The sequence below is a fragment of the Malus sylvestris genome, chromosome 10 (assembly GCF_916048215.2).
Source record: "Malus sylvestris chromosome 10, drMalSylv7.2, whole genome shotgun sequence".
NCBI classification, from domain to species: Eukaryota; Viridiplantae; Streptophyta; class Magnoliopsida; order Rosales; family Rosaceae; genus Malus; species Malus sylvestris.
The window spans coordinates 39,596,850-39,612,748 of record NC_062269.1 but is presented as its reverse complement, the minus strand read 5'-3'; the positions used below and the strand labels follow the sequence as shown (position 1 = coordinate 39,612,748).

The 15,899-nt window shown below is 37.0% G+C and overlaps 2 protein-coding genes across 2 annotated transcripts; both read left to right on the top strand.

Moving 5' to 3' along the window:
- Positions 1-3,484: 3,484 nt before the first annotated feature.
- On the top strand, positions 3,485-11,933 carry LOC126587203 (RNA polymerase II C-terminal domain phosphatase-like 1). The gene is made up of 17 exons (XM_050252231.1): positions 3,485-4,179; positions 4,923-5,399; positions 5,585-5,795; positions 5,894-6,051; positions 6,180-6,250; positions 6,364-6,466; positions 6,567-6,650; positions 6,820-7,404; positions 7,518-7,581; positions 7,974-8,104; positions 8,227-8,280; positions 8,944-9,040; positions 9,842-10,071; positions 10,182-10,271; positions 10,856-10,921; positions 11,017-11,084; positions 11,338-11,933. Exons 1-17 carry the CDS (start codon positions 3,904-3,906, stop codon positions 11,444-11,446), a joined length of 2,874 nt encoding a protein of 957 aa, XP_050108188.1. The 5' UTR covers positions 3,485-3,903; the 3' UTR covers positions 11,447-11,933.
- A 1,208-nt stretch (positions 11,934-13,141) lies between these two features.
- Positions 13,142-15,458, top strand: LOC126587219 (clathrin light chain 1-like). The gene is made up of 3 exons (XM_050252255.1): positions 13,142-13,594; positions 14,563-14,716; positions 14,813-15,458. The coding sequence occupies exons 1-3, from the start codon at positions 13,248-13,250 to the stop codon at positions 15,284-15,286; spliced, it is 975 nt and encodes a 324-aa protein (XP_050108212.1). The 5' UTR covers positions 13,142-13,247; the 3' UTR covers positions 15,287-15,458.
- The last annotated feature ends 441 nt before the right edge of the window (positions 15,459-15,899 follow it).

The following is a 15,899-nucleotide window of genomic DNA, read 5'->3' as shown; positions in this document are numbered from 1 at the left end:
CTGTTCATTAAAGGCAGTCACTATTCAGTGGAGGGGATTCAATTGCCATGGGGGGCCTTCCTACACTAGAAATGCTCTTATTGAAAATATAATTTAAGATTTTTTTGTTTTAGTACGAGCGATATTTTATACTAAAAAAAAGTTTGGATTCGACATGTAGTGGATTAAAGATAAATGTTTTAATCACCATAACGATTTACTACTTACTTTGGCAGCATGGTTATGTTTTATTTGGATAAAAAAAATTCGTAACTACTATAATTACATGTGTCAAACCACGTCACAAGAAAGTGCTTAATTATGCTTTGTCACTTTCTAATTGCTTAGTTTGCTACTTGTTTTTCAAAGGAGGATATGTTTCAAAACTTCCCTAATTTGCCTCAATCCCCTGCTTCTTCCATAATTGGGATTGGGAGTGGGAAGCATTGGAAACTCTAATTTCTTGTTCGAAGCCTTTTTTTTTTTTTTTGTCTTAGCGGAGTGAGGTAAATTAGGGAAGCATTGGAAACTCTAATTTCCTTGTAAAATAAAAAATTTATTGAGTTGCTACTTGTTATAGCGCTTTGCTTCTAATTATTCAAAATAATCAAGTGATAGAAACCTTTTCAAGACTCGAGATCCTTTTCGGATCTCTATGCCTGGAGTCACCGGACTTGAAATCTGATCTATTCAATTTAAATTATGCGACTCTCTTTAACTCATTTCACTATCTCACCTTACATAAATTAAACTCTTAAACAACTCAAATCTCTCTTTCGAATTTTCGAATCTATCGCCTCCGAACACAAGAGAGCTGAAAAAAATCTTAATACCCTTTTTCTGGACATAACCAAAGTAGTCATGTCATGTCTTAGAAACGACATCTCCAGCTGAAAGTTGCAAAAGCTTTAAACTTTTTATTTGTTAAATTACAAAAGCTAAAGCTTTTGAGGACATTACCAGAAGCTAATTAAGTTCCTTTTGGTTGCAGGGCATATATTTTCGGAGCCGAAGGCCTTTCAGATAGGCCTGGGCCTATGTACAATGAAATCAGGCCCAGCCCATATTAACCAACTCCCTAATTTTTTTTTTGTTTTATTTTATTCTTTATTTTAGTTGTGGAGGGGGGGGGGTGGGGGTGGGGGAATTGCTTGTTGATGATTACTATAAGGTTTGTGTAATGTTGCCTAACTAATTTAACATTTATCATTTTTTAAAAGAAATACAATATTCATTAATTTCAACGAATTCGTATAAGAGGATAGAGTATATGAAGAAAAAAAAGGTAGAGTAAAAAACTAGGCTCGTTACTCACGAATATACTACATTAGATGGTACAATCATATCAGGATTTCCTTAGAGATTCAGATCAGGTTGAAGAATTAAATGAGATAAATGACATATAAAGTGTTGATCATCGGACTACTTTTGTAGACTTATTGTTTCTCAATTTGTATTGTGGTAGTCATAACGTATTTTGAAAGCTCTTTGTACATAACATATGTATGAAATAAAGGTTTCAAGAAATGGAATGAATTATAGTTCAACAAAATAATTAAACAAACATCAATAAAAAGTGAGGGAAACCATCTCCTCTAGTATGAGAAATTCTTCAGTGTGTCGAAAACACAGTCCGGTATACCAAATGTAATAATACAATTGGTTGGAAACTTAAAGAAAAACTTCATCTAATTGTATTATGACACTTTATATACTAGGTCGTGTTTTTGTGAGAGTAATAAAAATCTATCTTCAAGTAGGTGGGAGTGGGTTGAGATTAGGTGGGCCATAATACGTTCATGTTTGCTTTGATTGCAAAATATCAGTGTGTACGTATTTTTTTCAACCAAAATTAGTAAATTTCAAGGCTCAAAGTATTCAATTAGATGCCCAACAAAACCAACATGGCCATGAAGGCAAAGCGAGAATATACAAAATACGTACAAACAACTAATTTTTCAATATAACAATCAATTTTATTAATAAAACGATACTTAATTGGTATCATTGTTTCGTTGTTTGATTTGAGCAAAATCCTTAACATAAAAATCTCATGGAGATTTATCACATCAACATCATATTTATGGGCAAACGCAATAAATTAACACATTGAGAGATTTTTCAGTGTTCGCGTCACACGAAGTGGTACATCACGTATCCTTATTAAATGGTGGGTTATGTGTGTTAAAAGGTTAATAACTTAAAAATTAAAATTTTTCACCACTTGTATAAAAACACGTGATGTACCATTCATATTCCCGTCATAACTAAAAATTTTCCTTCTTTGTGGACTCTCAGTCACCTTACCATTTAACGTCAAATGAGTCAACTCAGTCAAGTGGTATATATAGAAATGAAAGTTGTAATAAGAAAGCAAACGGTATATTTCATGAAAGTTGGCAGACAGAACGAGGGCAAAGTGTAATATTTCATCCGACAAGTCTAAATTTGAGAATCTAAAAACCACAGCCGTACATAATGTCAACCAACATCCATCAGCCACAAATTACGACCCAAAATCTAACCCGCCACCCATAACTTTCCATATTGCTTATTCGCCCCAGCTTTATGAACTCACGTTTCACCTGAGCCCCTGCTTTTAAACACTGTCATATTTACCTTAACTTTGTGTAACAGTTTAACATTATGTTTGGATGAGGAAATTTAAGATTATTATGAAATTTTAAAATAACGGAAATTGAATACGGAGTTTTATTTTATAGAATTTGTGAATTTTCTTGTTTGGTAAACCTAAAAGAACAATGAAATTTAGATATAAAATTTGTTATTTTGTAAACTCTCGCTCATAGAAATTGAGAAATGACACTTATTTACATGAAATTTAAACTTAGGAATTGTAGGTTCCAAATTCCAAAAGTTTTTTTTTTTTTTCAAGCAGATTCTAAATTTCTATGTTTATGAATCCAAACAAGGAAATTGATGCATGTTAATTTATAAATTCTAACTTTTATCAAAATTCTAAGTTTATTTTCCTCATCCAAACATAGTGTAAGAGTATGAGAACATTTATGACGTTTTACTTAAAATGACTATCGACGTTATATTGATCTACGACTAGTTCCTATGCGTTACTAACTTACACTGATTAAAATTTGCGCGGCTGTCACAACTACATTAGGAATTCAAAACTTAAACAACTTGAAATTAGATCGATCACAAAAAAAGTGAATTTATTTCGTTCATTCTCTTTTTCTGTTTATGACTTTCTTGATTCATGAATATTTTATTTCAAAATAAGCAAGCATGTTAATAATTATGCTATAAAATTTCACTTGAATCCCATTTAAATCTATTTTCGTTGATTAGAGTAGTTTAAACATCGCAGTATACAATCTCGAGAAATAACAAATTACAGCAGAATTGGAAATTTATAAAAATAGCATGAAAGAAGTATAAATTAGGAAAATGGCCCAAGAGGCGAGGTGTCGTTTTAGTATTATATTAATATTAAAGTTTTGTTTTATAAATATTATTATCTGGCTTGTGAATTGCAGTGCTAATTTGACTTTTTGCTATCTGGATCTAGGGTTTCTCCTCACGAAGGCTCCTTCGTCCTTCATCGTCACCACCAAACCCTAGCTTTTAGCACCACAATTCTGAACAAAAATCCAATTCCATTTCGTAAATCAATCAAGGATCTAAGATCTTCACTCGAAAATAAAACCCTAATTTTTATTCTTTTTACTTTTGTTTTTTTTACTATGAATTTCAGTGATTTAAGACCAAAATTGGGATTCTTTTGGAGATGGCGACGATTTTGAAAGAAATCAACGAAATCGATGTTTTTATTGAATGAAACTTTGATGAGAGATCAAAGGAGGGAATAACATTTCTGTGGGTTTTTTTTTCTCTTCTTGGATGGTGTTCGGGCAGTGAGAAAATTGGTGTTTGGCAAGTGAGAAAATGTATAAGTCGGTGTATAAAGGCGAAGATTTACTTGGGGAAGTAGAGATATATCCAACAGAGAACGAGAACAAGAATATTCAGGATGAGTTGAAGGAAATCAGAATAAGCTATTTTTCTCAACCAAGTGAAAGATGTCCACCAGTGGCAGTGCTTCATACCATAAGCTCCTCCAATGGAGTTTGCTTCAAAATGATGGAGTCAAAGACGTCACCGTCGTCGTCTCAGGACACGCCGCTCTTTCTTTTGCACTCCTCCATGACTCAGGAGAACAAGGTATATCAGCACAACCATTGAATTAAACTCCCACCTCCAAGAAAATATCAACTCTGCAGAATTTGAAACAAAATATAAGATAAAAATTGAAAACCCAGATTCTAAAAAACCCTTTTTTAACTTTAAAATGTTATTACAGAGGACTCTGAACAATTTTACAGGGACCCATTTTTGAATTTCACTGTAAAGTTTGAAACTTTGAATGAACCCAGTAAAATTGTTGCCCCAAATTACATGAGCTGTTTGAACTTTTTAGCTGTTTTGGGAACTATCTGTTTTGAACTGAAGCTGTGGACTTACCTCGTAGAACTGTAAGATGAACTTTATTTCTCAATTTACTGAGTTTTGTACAATGACAGAATGCTTTGATGCTAAGAATATACCATGTGGTTTTTTGTGATTGATCTTACTGTCCATGGATGCTGTTCCACGTAGAGATGATGATAGAGTGAATATTTCATTTATGAAAATTGGATGATTTTACTTTTGTTGTTGCTGCAATTGGATGTTAGAGTGTTTAATGAAGAACTCTAGAGTTCTGCAGTGCAAGTTTTCAGTTTTGTTATTTGTTGGAATGCAGCATAGAGTCCTTTATAAAATGGAAACCTGCAGTTGCCTACTTCTTATTATGGTTTGATCTTTATGTGTTAATGTTGATTGGAATGTAAGTTTGTCTTTTCCTATGTTATCTGGAAGGAATGGTAGTAACTTTGTGCAAACCTTCCCGTCATGCTTATCTTCAGACTGCAGTAATGCCGCTAGGAGGGGAGGAGCTTCATTTGGTTGCCATGCAATCCAGGAATGGTGATAAACAGTGTCCATGTTTTTGGGGATTCTATGTTGCATCAGGACTATACAATTCTTGCCTTGTCATGCTTAATCTTAGATGTCTGGGCATTGTATTTGATCTTGATGAAACACTCATTGTTGCAAATACAATGCGCTCCTTTGAAGATCGAATTGAGGCCTTGCAGAGGAAGATAAGCACTGAGGTGGACCCACAACGCATTTCTGGTATGCTTGCAGAGATCAAACGGTATCAAGATGACAAGTTTATATTGAAACAATATGCTGAAAATGATCAAGTTCTTGATAATGGGAGGGTCATCAAAACTCAAGCTGAGGTTGTTCCAGCCTTGTCTGAGAATCATCAACCTATTATTCGGCCCCTTATACGATTACACGAGAAAAATATTATACTGACTCGCATTAATCCGCAGGTATGTAATTACCTTGTTTATTATCTTCGTCATTCATTTATTTATCCCCATTTGGTCATTTTGTTCAACATCTGCTTGATCAGGTTGTGTGGATGGTTTTGTTCCGTAATATCAGTCTTTTGTTTGTATTAAGTTTCTGTACTCATCATTATAAGGTCCTAAGTAACATAGAATTTCTGTCTTAGATTCGTGATACAAGTGTTCTCGTGAGGTTGAGACCTGCATGGGAGGATCTTCGGAGCTACCTGACTGCAAGGGGGCGCAAGCGGTTTGAGGTTTATGTTTGCACAATGGCTGAAAGGGATTATGCATTAGAAATGTGGAGGCTTCTTGATCCTGATTCAAATTTGATAAACCCAACTAAACTACTGGATCGCATTGTCTGTGTGAAGTCTGGTAACTGTTATACTTCATTTATAAATTTTGTTTTGCAATTGCACTGAAAGTCTCATACATTTCTCGGTTTAACTGATGTCTTTCATATATTATGATAGGTTCAAGAAAGTCGTTGTTCAGTGTCTTCCAAGAAAGCTTATGTCATCCTAAGATGGCATTGGTAATTGATGATCGCTTGAAAGTGTGGGATGACAGAGATCAACCTCGGGTGCATGTTGTTCCTGCATTTGCCCCGTATTATGCTCCTCAAGCTGAAGTAAAATATTTGCTCTGTTTTATATGGCTATTAACTTTCTAAAACTGTTCTATTGTCAAAAATGCCCGTTTTGCATAATTGTTTTATTCCTCTTTAACTTGAACTCATTGTAACTCTTAATATTACAGGCAAATAATGCTGTCCCTGTCCTGTGTGTTGCAAGAAATGTTGCCTGCAATGTTAGAGGTGGATTTTTTAGGTAAAGGAATTAAATTAATGACTCTAAACTGTTTTCATGTAAAGCCATGCTCTGTTTATGAGCAAAATAATGGTGTTCTGTTAGCATGACATCACCTTTGGATGTGATAACAGAGAATTTGATGACAGTCTTCTACAAAAGATTCCTGAAATTTTTTATGAAGATGATATTAAAGATGTCCCATCGCCTGATGTGAGCAATTATCTAGTTTCAGAGGTCAGTTGGAACAGTGTTATGACTCTTTAAATTTTTTATAACATTCTTCCTGAAAACTCTCCCCACTCCACGATTGCCATAATAGTTTTTTGTTGTTCAGGATGACGGTTCTGCTATAAATGGAAACAGAGACCCACTTACTTTCGATGGCATGGCAGACATTGAGGTTGAAAGAAGACTGAAGGTATTTAAAGATTCAATATTGATACATGTACCATTTGGCTTGTAAGCCCGACTGACAGAAGTATTTTTATTGACATGCAATTTTTACACTTTGGATTAACTTATTTTTGCATCCGCATATGTGATTTTGTGAAAGTTAATTTGCTTGTTGACCTATTGCTGGTACATAGGAAGCAACCTCAGCTGCTTTAACGGCTTCTTCAGTAGTCACTAATGTAGATCCAAGGCTTGCTTCTCTTCAGTACTCAATGGCTCCTTCCTCTAGCATAATTTCACTGCCATCAAGTCAGCCATCAGCGATGCATTTTCCTAGTATACAGTTCCCTCAGGCAGCTTCAGTAGTTAAACCGTTGGGTCATCTTGGCGCTGCAGAACCAAGCTTGCATAGTTCTCCTGCTAGAGAGGAGGGTGAGGTACCTGAATCAGAGTTAGACCCTGATACAAGACGGAGGCTACTGATTTTGCAGCATGGCCAAGATACAAGAGAACCACCACCAAGTGAGCCTCCATTTCCTGTCAGATCTCCAGTACAGGCCTCTGTTCCACGGGTGCAACCGCGTCCAGGCTGGTTTCCAGTGGAAGAAGAAATGAGCCCACGGCAACTGAGCCGGATGGTAACCAAAGAACTTCCGTTAGATCCAGATCCCATGCAGATTGAGAAGCATCGACCTCATCATTCATCTTTTTTCTCTAAGGTTGATAATTCTATTCCATCTGATAGGATTCTTCAAGAAAATCAAAGATTGCCAAAAGAGGTATTTACACTTTGTTGATTTGGCTTTAAATCCTAATTCTTTATGTTGAGTGGTGGATGTTGCATGTGATTGGATTTAGACAAGATCAGTCCTAAAAGATGATTGTTTTCCAGGCATTTCATAGAGATGATCGGCTGAGATTCAACCATGAATTGGCTGGCTATCATTCAATGTCAGGTGAGCTATGACATGCACAATTGAGTACTACGATGATTTTCGTGCTTTTATTTTTTATATTTTAGTACATATCTGATAGATGCTGTTTTCAATGCTTAACATTTTTAAAAAGTACTTTAGCAGTCTACTATCATAATTTGCCTAGAGTTTCACATGATTGAAATTATACTGTGGTGATGATTATTTCCTTTTTGGAAGGTTATTAATTGAGTATTATTACCCAATTGGTTTATCTGATCTTCATTTTGAATTTTTATCTAAATGGAACATTAATGGTTCTTGTCTTTCTTAAAATGTGTAACTGTCAATAACAGTCTTCTAATTTATTTGTAATTATTTATGTTATATTATCATGAGAGTGGTGTTATATAATGGGGATATGAATTTTGAAGGTGAGGAGATTCCCTTGAGTCGTTCCTCTTCCATGAATAGAGATGTGGACTTTGAATCTGGACGAGCTATATCAAATGCAGAAACTCCTGCTGGAGCCTTACAGGAAATCGCAATGAAGTGTGGAGCCAAGGTATTTTGAGCTGTTTGTGTTGCAATAGAAAATTTAGTCTTCATGTTTGCATATGTCAAACCCTCGTGCTCCATCTCATTTCTTTTCCCCTTTTCCCCCCTTTTCTAAATGGAAATTTACAGGTGGAGTTTAGGCCAGCTTTGGTTGCTAGCGCAGAACTGCAGTTTTATGTTGAGGTACTTTCATTTCTTTGACTTACTACCTTATAATTGCACATTAGTTTTTGGGATATCAAGTTTTGAACTTATCTAACCATAGTTTAGTGTTTTCTTGGGGAGAGTTAGTGATGCGTAAATGCAAGACTACTTAAATAATTTATCTTGTCTTATGAAAAGTTAAGCAATTCAGTAATAAGTCGTATGAGTACGTGACTTTTGATGTGCATTTCAATTTTTGATATTTTAGGGACTTTATGTCCATGAGTTGTAATTTTGGCTTCGAGTGAAGAGGGAGCTACGACAGGAAATCACATTCTGTTTGTATTTTATTTCGTTTTGAAATGATGGTTTGCTTCTAAAGACCACATCTTACTAAGTTTGGTGATCATATTAATTTTTTAAATCTGAAATCTGAAATAGTAAATATTTGTGCTCCCTATTTCATAGCTATACAGTACAATTGAATGGAGCAGATCTAATTGATGGTAATGGGTGTAATTAGTGTTGGTAATCAGTTGTAAATGGGCCTGATTATCTGAATCAATGAATTTCATATGCCTTGTAGGTCAAACTGATACCATGTAGCTTTTCCCAGAAATTGTTTTTATTACTTTCTGACTTCACAATGTTACCTATTCCTTTGTTACACATTAATTAGCTTATCCATTTTGCCTTCTATAGGCTTCGTTTGCAGGAGAGAAAATTGGTGAAGGAACTGGTAAAACAAGAAGGGAAGCTCATTTCCAGGCTGCTGAGGGTTCTCTTAAAAACTTAGCCAGTAAGATTTCTTATTGCTGTATTTATTGCCACTAGCTAGGGGGCGATATGTCTCAATGATTCTTGTCGTGCCTCTTTTAGTAGTTCTTATACCGGGAAATTGTGCTTAACAATCTGAACTTGATACTAGAGCAGTGATAAAACAAATTGACAACTAATTGATTTTGACATGTGAAGCCCACCTCAAGGCTAATATTCTATTTGCTTATTTTATTTCCGAATGAATTAAATGAAGGCAAAGAGATCTAAGAAGTTCCGTCCTTGACTGTTCAGCCACAAACACTACAATCTCTTAACTTTCGATGGAAAAGGATATTGTGGAATACTAAGTCAATATATGACATATTTTTAAGATCTATCTTCTGCTTTGCTTTGATCACATGTTTCTGATATCAGCTAAATATTGTGAACTCTCGAGTCGCTGATATAATCATACTGGAGCTGATCTTAGATGATTATTCTGCTCAACAAAGTGCTTTTTTAGCAAAAGTCATGGATGAAGGATTGAGGGGTTATTTAAAACTTCTCAGCTTTCCATCAGGGGTTAAAGATGCCAGTCAATCAATTTTGAAAGTTTTTTAAGTGCACAACTGACTGTTAGAACAATATGAAACTACTCGCCGAGGAACTACTGAACCAAAACAAAGTCAACTTGCTTATGAAATTATTGCACAAAACAGGATCTGTACTAGGGAATATTGGTTTGGCTTGGTTCTGTTCATAGATGGGAAAGTATTCTTGACATATCTCTAGTTTCCCTTTTTTATTGTGTATATGAGAAACCTGGACAACGTTTTTGCAGATGTATACCTTTCCCGCTTCAAGCATGATTCTGTGCCTGTTCAAGGAGAAATGAGCAAGTTTCCTAATGTTAACAACAATGGTTTTGTGGGTAATGCGAATTCTTTTGGGATCCAGTCATTTCCCAAAGATGAGTCCCTGTCATCTTCTTCAGAGTCTTCTAGGCCACTAGATCCTAGGCTTGAAGGCCCTAAAAAATCTATGAGTTCAGTATCTGCCCTCAAAGAACTTGTAAGACTCAAAACATGATAGTTAGCTAGTCTCTCTCTTTTTTCTCCCTTATTTGCAGGTGCTGAATGATGTTATGATTATTGACTTTCCATAATTTTTTACTATTTCAGTGTATGATGGAGGGCCTTGGTGGTGTAGTTTTTCAACCGCGACCTCCACCCTCTGCTAATTCAGTCGAGAAAGATGAAGTGCATGTACAGGTTTGTATTTGCCATGATTACATGCTTCATTATTCTGAATGACATTTGAATTTTGTCTTGAAGTTTCTACATTTCATCGTATAGAGTTGTAGAACACCGCGCTTCACATAATTCCTGAGGAAACTCAGTTAAATGCCGAAAGAAATACATTAAAGTAATTTAAGAACTTCAGATTCAGATCACAATATCTATTCTTCTTAATTTGAATCTGGAAGCAGATTCCCTTTGAGATTGGGTGCTTTTTTTATGTACTGGATATAGAATAATGCATCCTCCACTTGGTTAATCAATAAAGAAATTAAAAGGTGGTGTGAGGGAAAAGTTAGAACTGGGGGTTTGAAAGTTGTTTTCGGGGTTCAAGAAAAATAATTCATGAGCTCTGAGAATTTTTGTTTGGGCCCTCAACTTCCAAATGATGGCTGTAGTGAGTATGAATCATTTCTTGGTCATGCTTTCCAGAAGTGTTGGTACTGACACTGAATTTGGAGCTGTATGATTTTTTGTGGATAATCTTTCAGTATCCTTGATGCATGTTTCTTTTCTCTTTCTTTTCTTTATAATTCTGTGTCGTTATCATGTTGCAGGTTGAAATAGATGGAGAGGTTCTGGGGAAGGGGATTGGGTTGACGTGGGATGAGGCTAAGATGCAGGTAATTTTTCTACTCTTCCAATTCCGAGTACCCTTTGTGGGCTCTTAATTATTTTGGAAATGTAATATCTTAGCACCTAAACAACCTTTTTCCAGGCTGCTGAAAAGGCGCTCAGAAGTCTAAGACCAAGTCTATTTGCTCAGAAACGTCAGGGTTCTCCAAGGTGTGTGAATTCATCAGCTGCAAGCGTTTAATTATTTTTGCCAGTTTTTTATTGAAGTTTGAACTATGGCTGGATCAACCATCCCCGAAAGCTAGCCAATAATTCAGTTGGCTCTATTTCGTCGCTCTTGGTGCACATGACATGAAAGCTCTTGCAGCTTTGATTAGTTGTACAGCTGTGGCCAACAAACTAGAACTCATGAGTATAACTTATGCGTATTCTTCCCTTCTAACTTGGTGTTTCTGGCAAAAAGGTCTTTCCAAGGGATGCCAAATAAACGTATGAAGCAGGAGTTTCCACAAGTTCTGCAACGGATGCCCTCTTCTTCTAGATATCCGAAAAATGCTCCGCCAGTTCCCTGAAAGTCATACCACCATTTCATCCCATTTTGGTATAGCTACTGAGGCAACATGTCTGCCGTACATATTATAGAGAAGGGCAAGGACCATGGAGAGCCCAAACCTCTTACAATGCAGACGAGATTGAGCTTGCAGCTTCGCTCCAGATTCTTCTGAAAGACCGGGGAGGTGCTTGTGAGGCGACTACAGTCCTAACATTCTTGGGGTTTCCAGTCATTGTTGTAACGATTTCCTCCCCCCAACCAAATGCTTATAAGCCTCCTCGCACATTTACAGAAGGCAATGCCGTGTAACTCCTTTTTTGTGTGGTTGATGCATTTCTTCCCAGACCTTTGAAAGAGCCTATTTAGGCCGGATTGACAGTGTATTGATGTTTATTTACCGGAAGAAAACGGGACACAGAGGCTTCGAGGGCAGCTTTTCGCTACGCTCAAAGTCGCGGATATGTAGTCACGGTACACTCTAACCATCGACAGTTATTTCAGTCCAATTGCCAGTTTTCTTTCAGTGTCCATCTCTGCGAAGATTAGGAGGTCTTAGAAAATGTCGATTTCCGGATATGTTACCTGAGGTGGAACGGCTTACTGATGTAAATCAAGCTAATGTAAAATAGTTCACCCACCGCCGACGGAATGGAAATTTTTGTACCGGTATTCCGTTTGTTGTTACTTTGATGAATCAGGTAGCAACCTCGCATAAGCGCAGAGTGCGGCACGAGCATAAAATAGAAGTGTCGGGACATACCGTCATGTGATGAGAGAGATATACATAAAGCGGTATACAGATGCGACATGTTGAGTAGAGCGTGCAAATCGGTTTGTTGTTCGTTGGTGCCTTTTGCCTTGAAATTGACACAAGTGGTTACCAAACGTCCATGGTCGCATAATCCAAATCTGATGTACATGTCTTACCAATTAACAAATTTATTTTGTTTTTTTAATTGGATGCATATGTATCCTGGTGCAGGTTTGATTTCTAATAATTTCTCTTTCCTTGCATCTAACTATTTAACTTACTAAAGTTATCGCTCTATTAAAAAAATTGGATGGAAGAATTTGAATTTGGTGCATATAGTGGAGCACATCCGCTCAAGTATACATAACTATCTACAACAGTGTAAATTGATTATGTACATCAATTACCCAATTACAATACGTTAAAACGTAGAGTAAAGATGTGGTTACTCAAACATTAGTCAAAATTTACTGCAAAAATCTCGCTATTGACAAGGTAAATACTTACCTTCAAAACAATTGTGCCTTGATAAAAGTTGTTTTCTTCTTGGTAAATTACCGTTTGACCTCTTGAACTACTATTTCGGTTGAAATTGACTCCTAAACATTTTTTAGTGAATTGATCCAGTGAACTTTTTGAAATCAGCCAATTAACCTCTCAATGTCAGATTCCATAATCATCCATTTTACCATCAAACACTGGCACAACTTTACCCCTCAAGAGTGAATCACATGCATGTGACAATATTTAATGGCAAAGTGGATAAAATTTCATTGAATCTAACGGTGATAGGTTAATTTGATAATTTCAAATAGTTTAGTGGGTTAATTTATCACAAAAATATATATTTTAAGGAGTCAATTTCAATTGGGTAATAGTCAGGGGACCTAACTGCAATTTTCTCTTTTCTCTCTTTCAGTCGCCCACCTTCTCCGTTAACTATATAAAAAGGCGAAAAAAGAGTAAAAAAAAAATAGAACTCAAAACCTCTTTCTCACCCGGCATTGCATTTCCACTGAAATCCTGTTCAGACAGAAAGACAGAGGGGGTGAAATCACCACCGCGAAAAATGGCATCCTTCGACGCGTTCAGCATGGACGGCGACGATCTCCACGCCCCCAACAGCCACTTTGACCAGGACGAAGTCGTCGTCGAGAGCTACGCTGACTACGGCTCCTACACCGACCACGGCGCCGCCGCCCCTGCCTCCCCGGATGTTTTCGGATTCGAAGATCCCAGCCCCAACTACTCCCACTCCACTCCTTTCGATTCCGTTCCCGTCGAGAACGGCAACGGCAATGGCTACGGTGTTGGCGAGAACGGAATCGACGATGGCGTCTTCACATCAGACGGTCCCGTGCTCCCGGAGCCTAGTGAGTTTGTCGAGGAAGGTTCCGCTCTTCGTGAGTGGCGCCGGTAAGATTCGGATCCGATTCGCTATTTTTTGGTAAATTTAGTTGCTTGCTTTGTGAGCTGCTGCTTCAGATCTGTGAAATTCTGCATCGTTAGGGAAATTGCGTCCGTTTGATCTTAGATTTTGAGCTAATTGTAGGTGTTTGTATGGAAATACTGTTGGATCTGTGATTTATTGTAGTTATGATCACTAGAAGGTATGGAAATGCTAGTTCTTTAGTTGCGATTTTCGGAAAGTGATTGATCAAAGTAAAGCTTTGTGATTGTGAAGTTCATGCTGTGTTTAAACATATAGATCAGCTGTTGATAGTGTGTTTGTGTAGTTTGGAGCTGCTTGTAAACCAAATTGTAGTGCTTTTCGAGTCAAATTTAGTGTGTCGGAATGAGGGTTGCTATTGATTTTCTTGGATCTGATTGTCAGAAGGAAAATTTCTGTTCAGATAATCATAGAAGAATCAGTTATTTATTTCGTTGCTAGAGTTAGTGAGTTATGTGATTTAGTTTGATTTGAGGCTAATCAAACTTCATCTGAGTTTTAATCAACTCGTTGACGAAAAAGGTGGTTCAGTTTTTCCAACGAATCCAATGGGATGGTCGTTAGGAAAAAAGTCTTGGGTATAACAGTTGAACTACAACGAACCAATAATGAAATAACAGGTTATCGTTGTTGACGGGACTCAGTATCATTTATTAGCGAAATCTATGTCATTAATATCACGTAAATTCGACAACTTTTTAAATAGCATGATGATGTGGCAGCACTGTGTTACTTGAGACTTTCGCCAACGGTAAGTTGATCGTAGTCATTTGATCATACTTCCGAAAAGAAAAAACACACAAAGATAATGATAAGTTGATAGTAGTTTTTTCCTTTAGTGATTTGTGCACGCATTGGTCGATCTGCACAAAAAACTACAAGTTAACTAGTGGTACCAGAAAATTAATGACCTAACTTGACTTTTGTGGTATAGTCAAAATGCAATCCTGCTTGAGGAGAAGGAGAAGAGGGAGAAAGAACTGAGGAACCAAATTATTGAAGAGGCTGAGGAGTTCAAGCGTGCATTCTACGAGAAAAGGAAGCTTAATGTTGAGACCAACAAGGTCGAGAACAGAGAAAAGGAGAAGGTAAATATTGGAATGCCTTTATTAACTACTCTCTTCATGACACCAGCTTTGGCTTTTTGTTCCTAACGCTAACAAGTTGGTTTGTGCGCCGAGCAGTTATTCTTGGTTAATCAAGAGAATTTCCATAAAAATGCTGACAAGCAAAGTTGGAAAGCAATCGCGGAGCTCATTCCTCACGAGGTTCCCAACATTGAGAAGAGGAGAGGCAAGAAGGATCAGGAAAAGAAACCTGGGATCCAAGTCATTCAGGGCCCAAAGCCTGGAAAACCCACTGATCTTTCGCGGCTGCGGCAAGTGCTTGTGAAGCTGAAGCATAAAACTCCACCTCACATGATTCCACCCCCACCTGCACCAGCTAAAGACGCTAAAGATGCCAAAGACGCCAAAGATGGGAAGGCTCCTGCCAAAGATGCCAAAGATGCCAAAAATGCAGAGGATGCAGCACCAAAAGCTAATGGGTCTGCAGAAGCTGAGGTGCCTGCTTCAGAAGCCAAGGATGCCACCTCCAATGGTTCTTCAGATGCACCCGAACAAGCCGATCCGGCACCTACCGAGGAACTCACTGCTTGATTTGATTCCTTCCGCATTTTATTGATCGATTTTATTATTTTTGAGATTCTAATTAACTATCGGCTACGTATCGCCGGATTCATTTGCTACTGCTTATCAGAATATTGTAATATTTGGGATTTGGAATTTTCATTGTTTACACACATTTTATGAATATTACTTTTTTGGACCAGAGCCAGCGTCTTTTTGGGTCAGAATTAGGAAAACAGAAAAGTCCCGGGTATAAAAGTTTGAATTTAAATTAGTAGATTCCATCAACCATGATACATGTGATTATCTTGTTCAAATATTTACGGATTTAGCCCCAGTTTGGGGTTGAGGTTATTTTAAAAAAAGCTCCTATGAAAAAAAGCTGGGAGTGTTTTTGGTGTTTGGTAAACTTAAAAAAAATGGCTTATTTTGGAAGCTGCTGTGAGAATAAGCTGAAATCAAAGGAAAAAGCTGAAGCTGCAATTTGTAGCTTTGGAAAACTGGCTTTTTTTCAAAGCACATAGAACTACAGTGCTCCTTTAATGAAAAGATCCACTATCAGACTGTTTTTTTTTTTCCAAAAGCACTTTTACAAAAAAGTTTACCAAACACTCTGCTGATTTATTTCACAGCTGCTTATTCT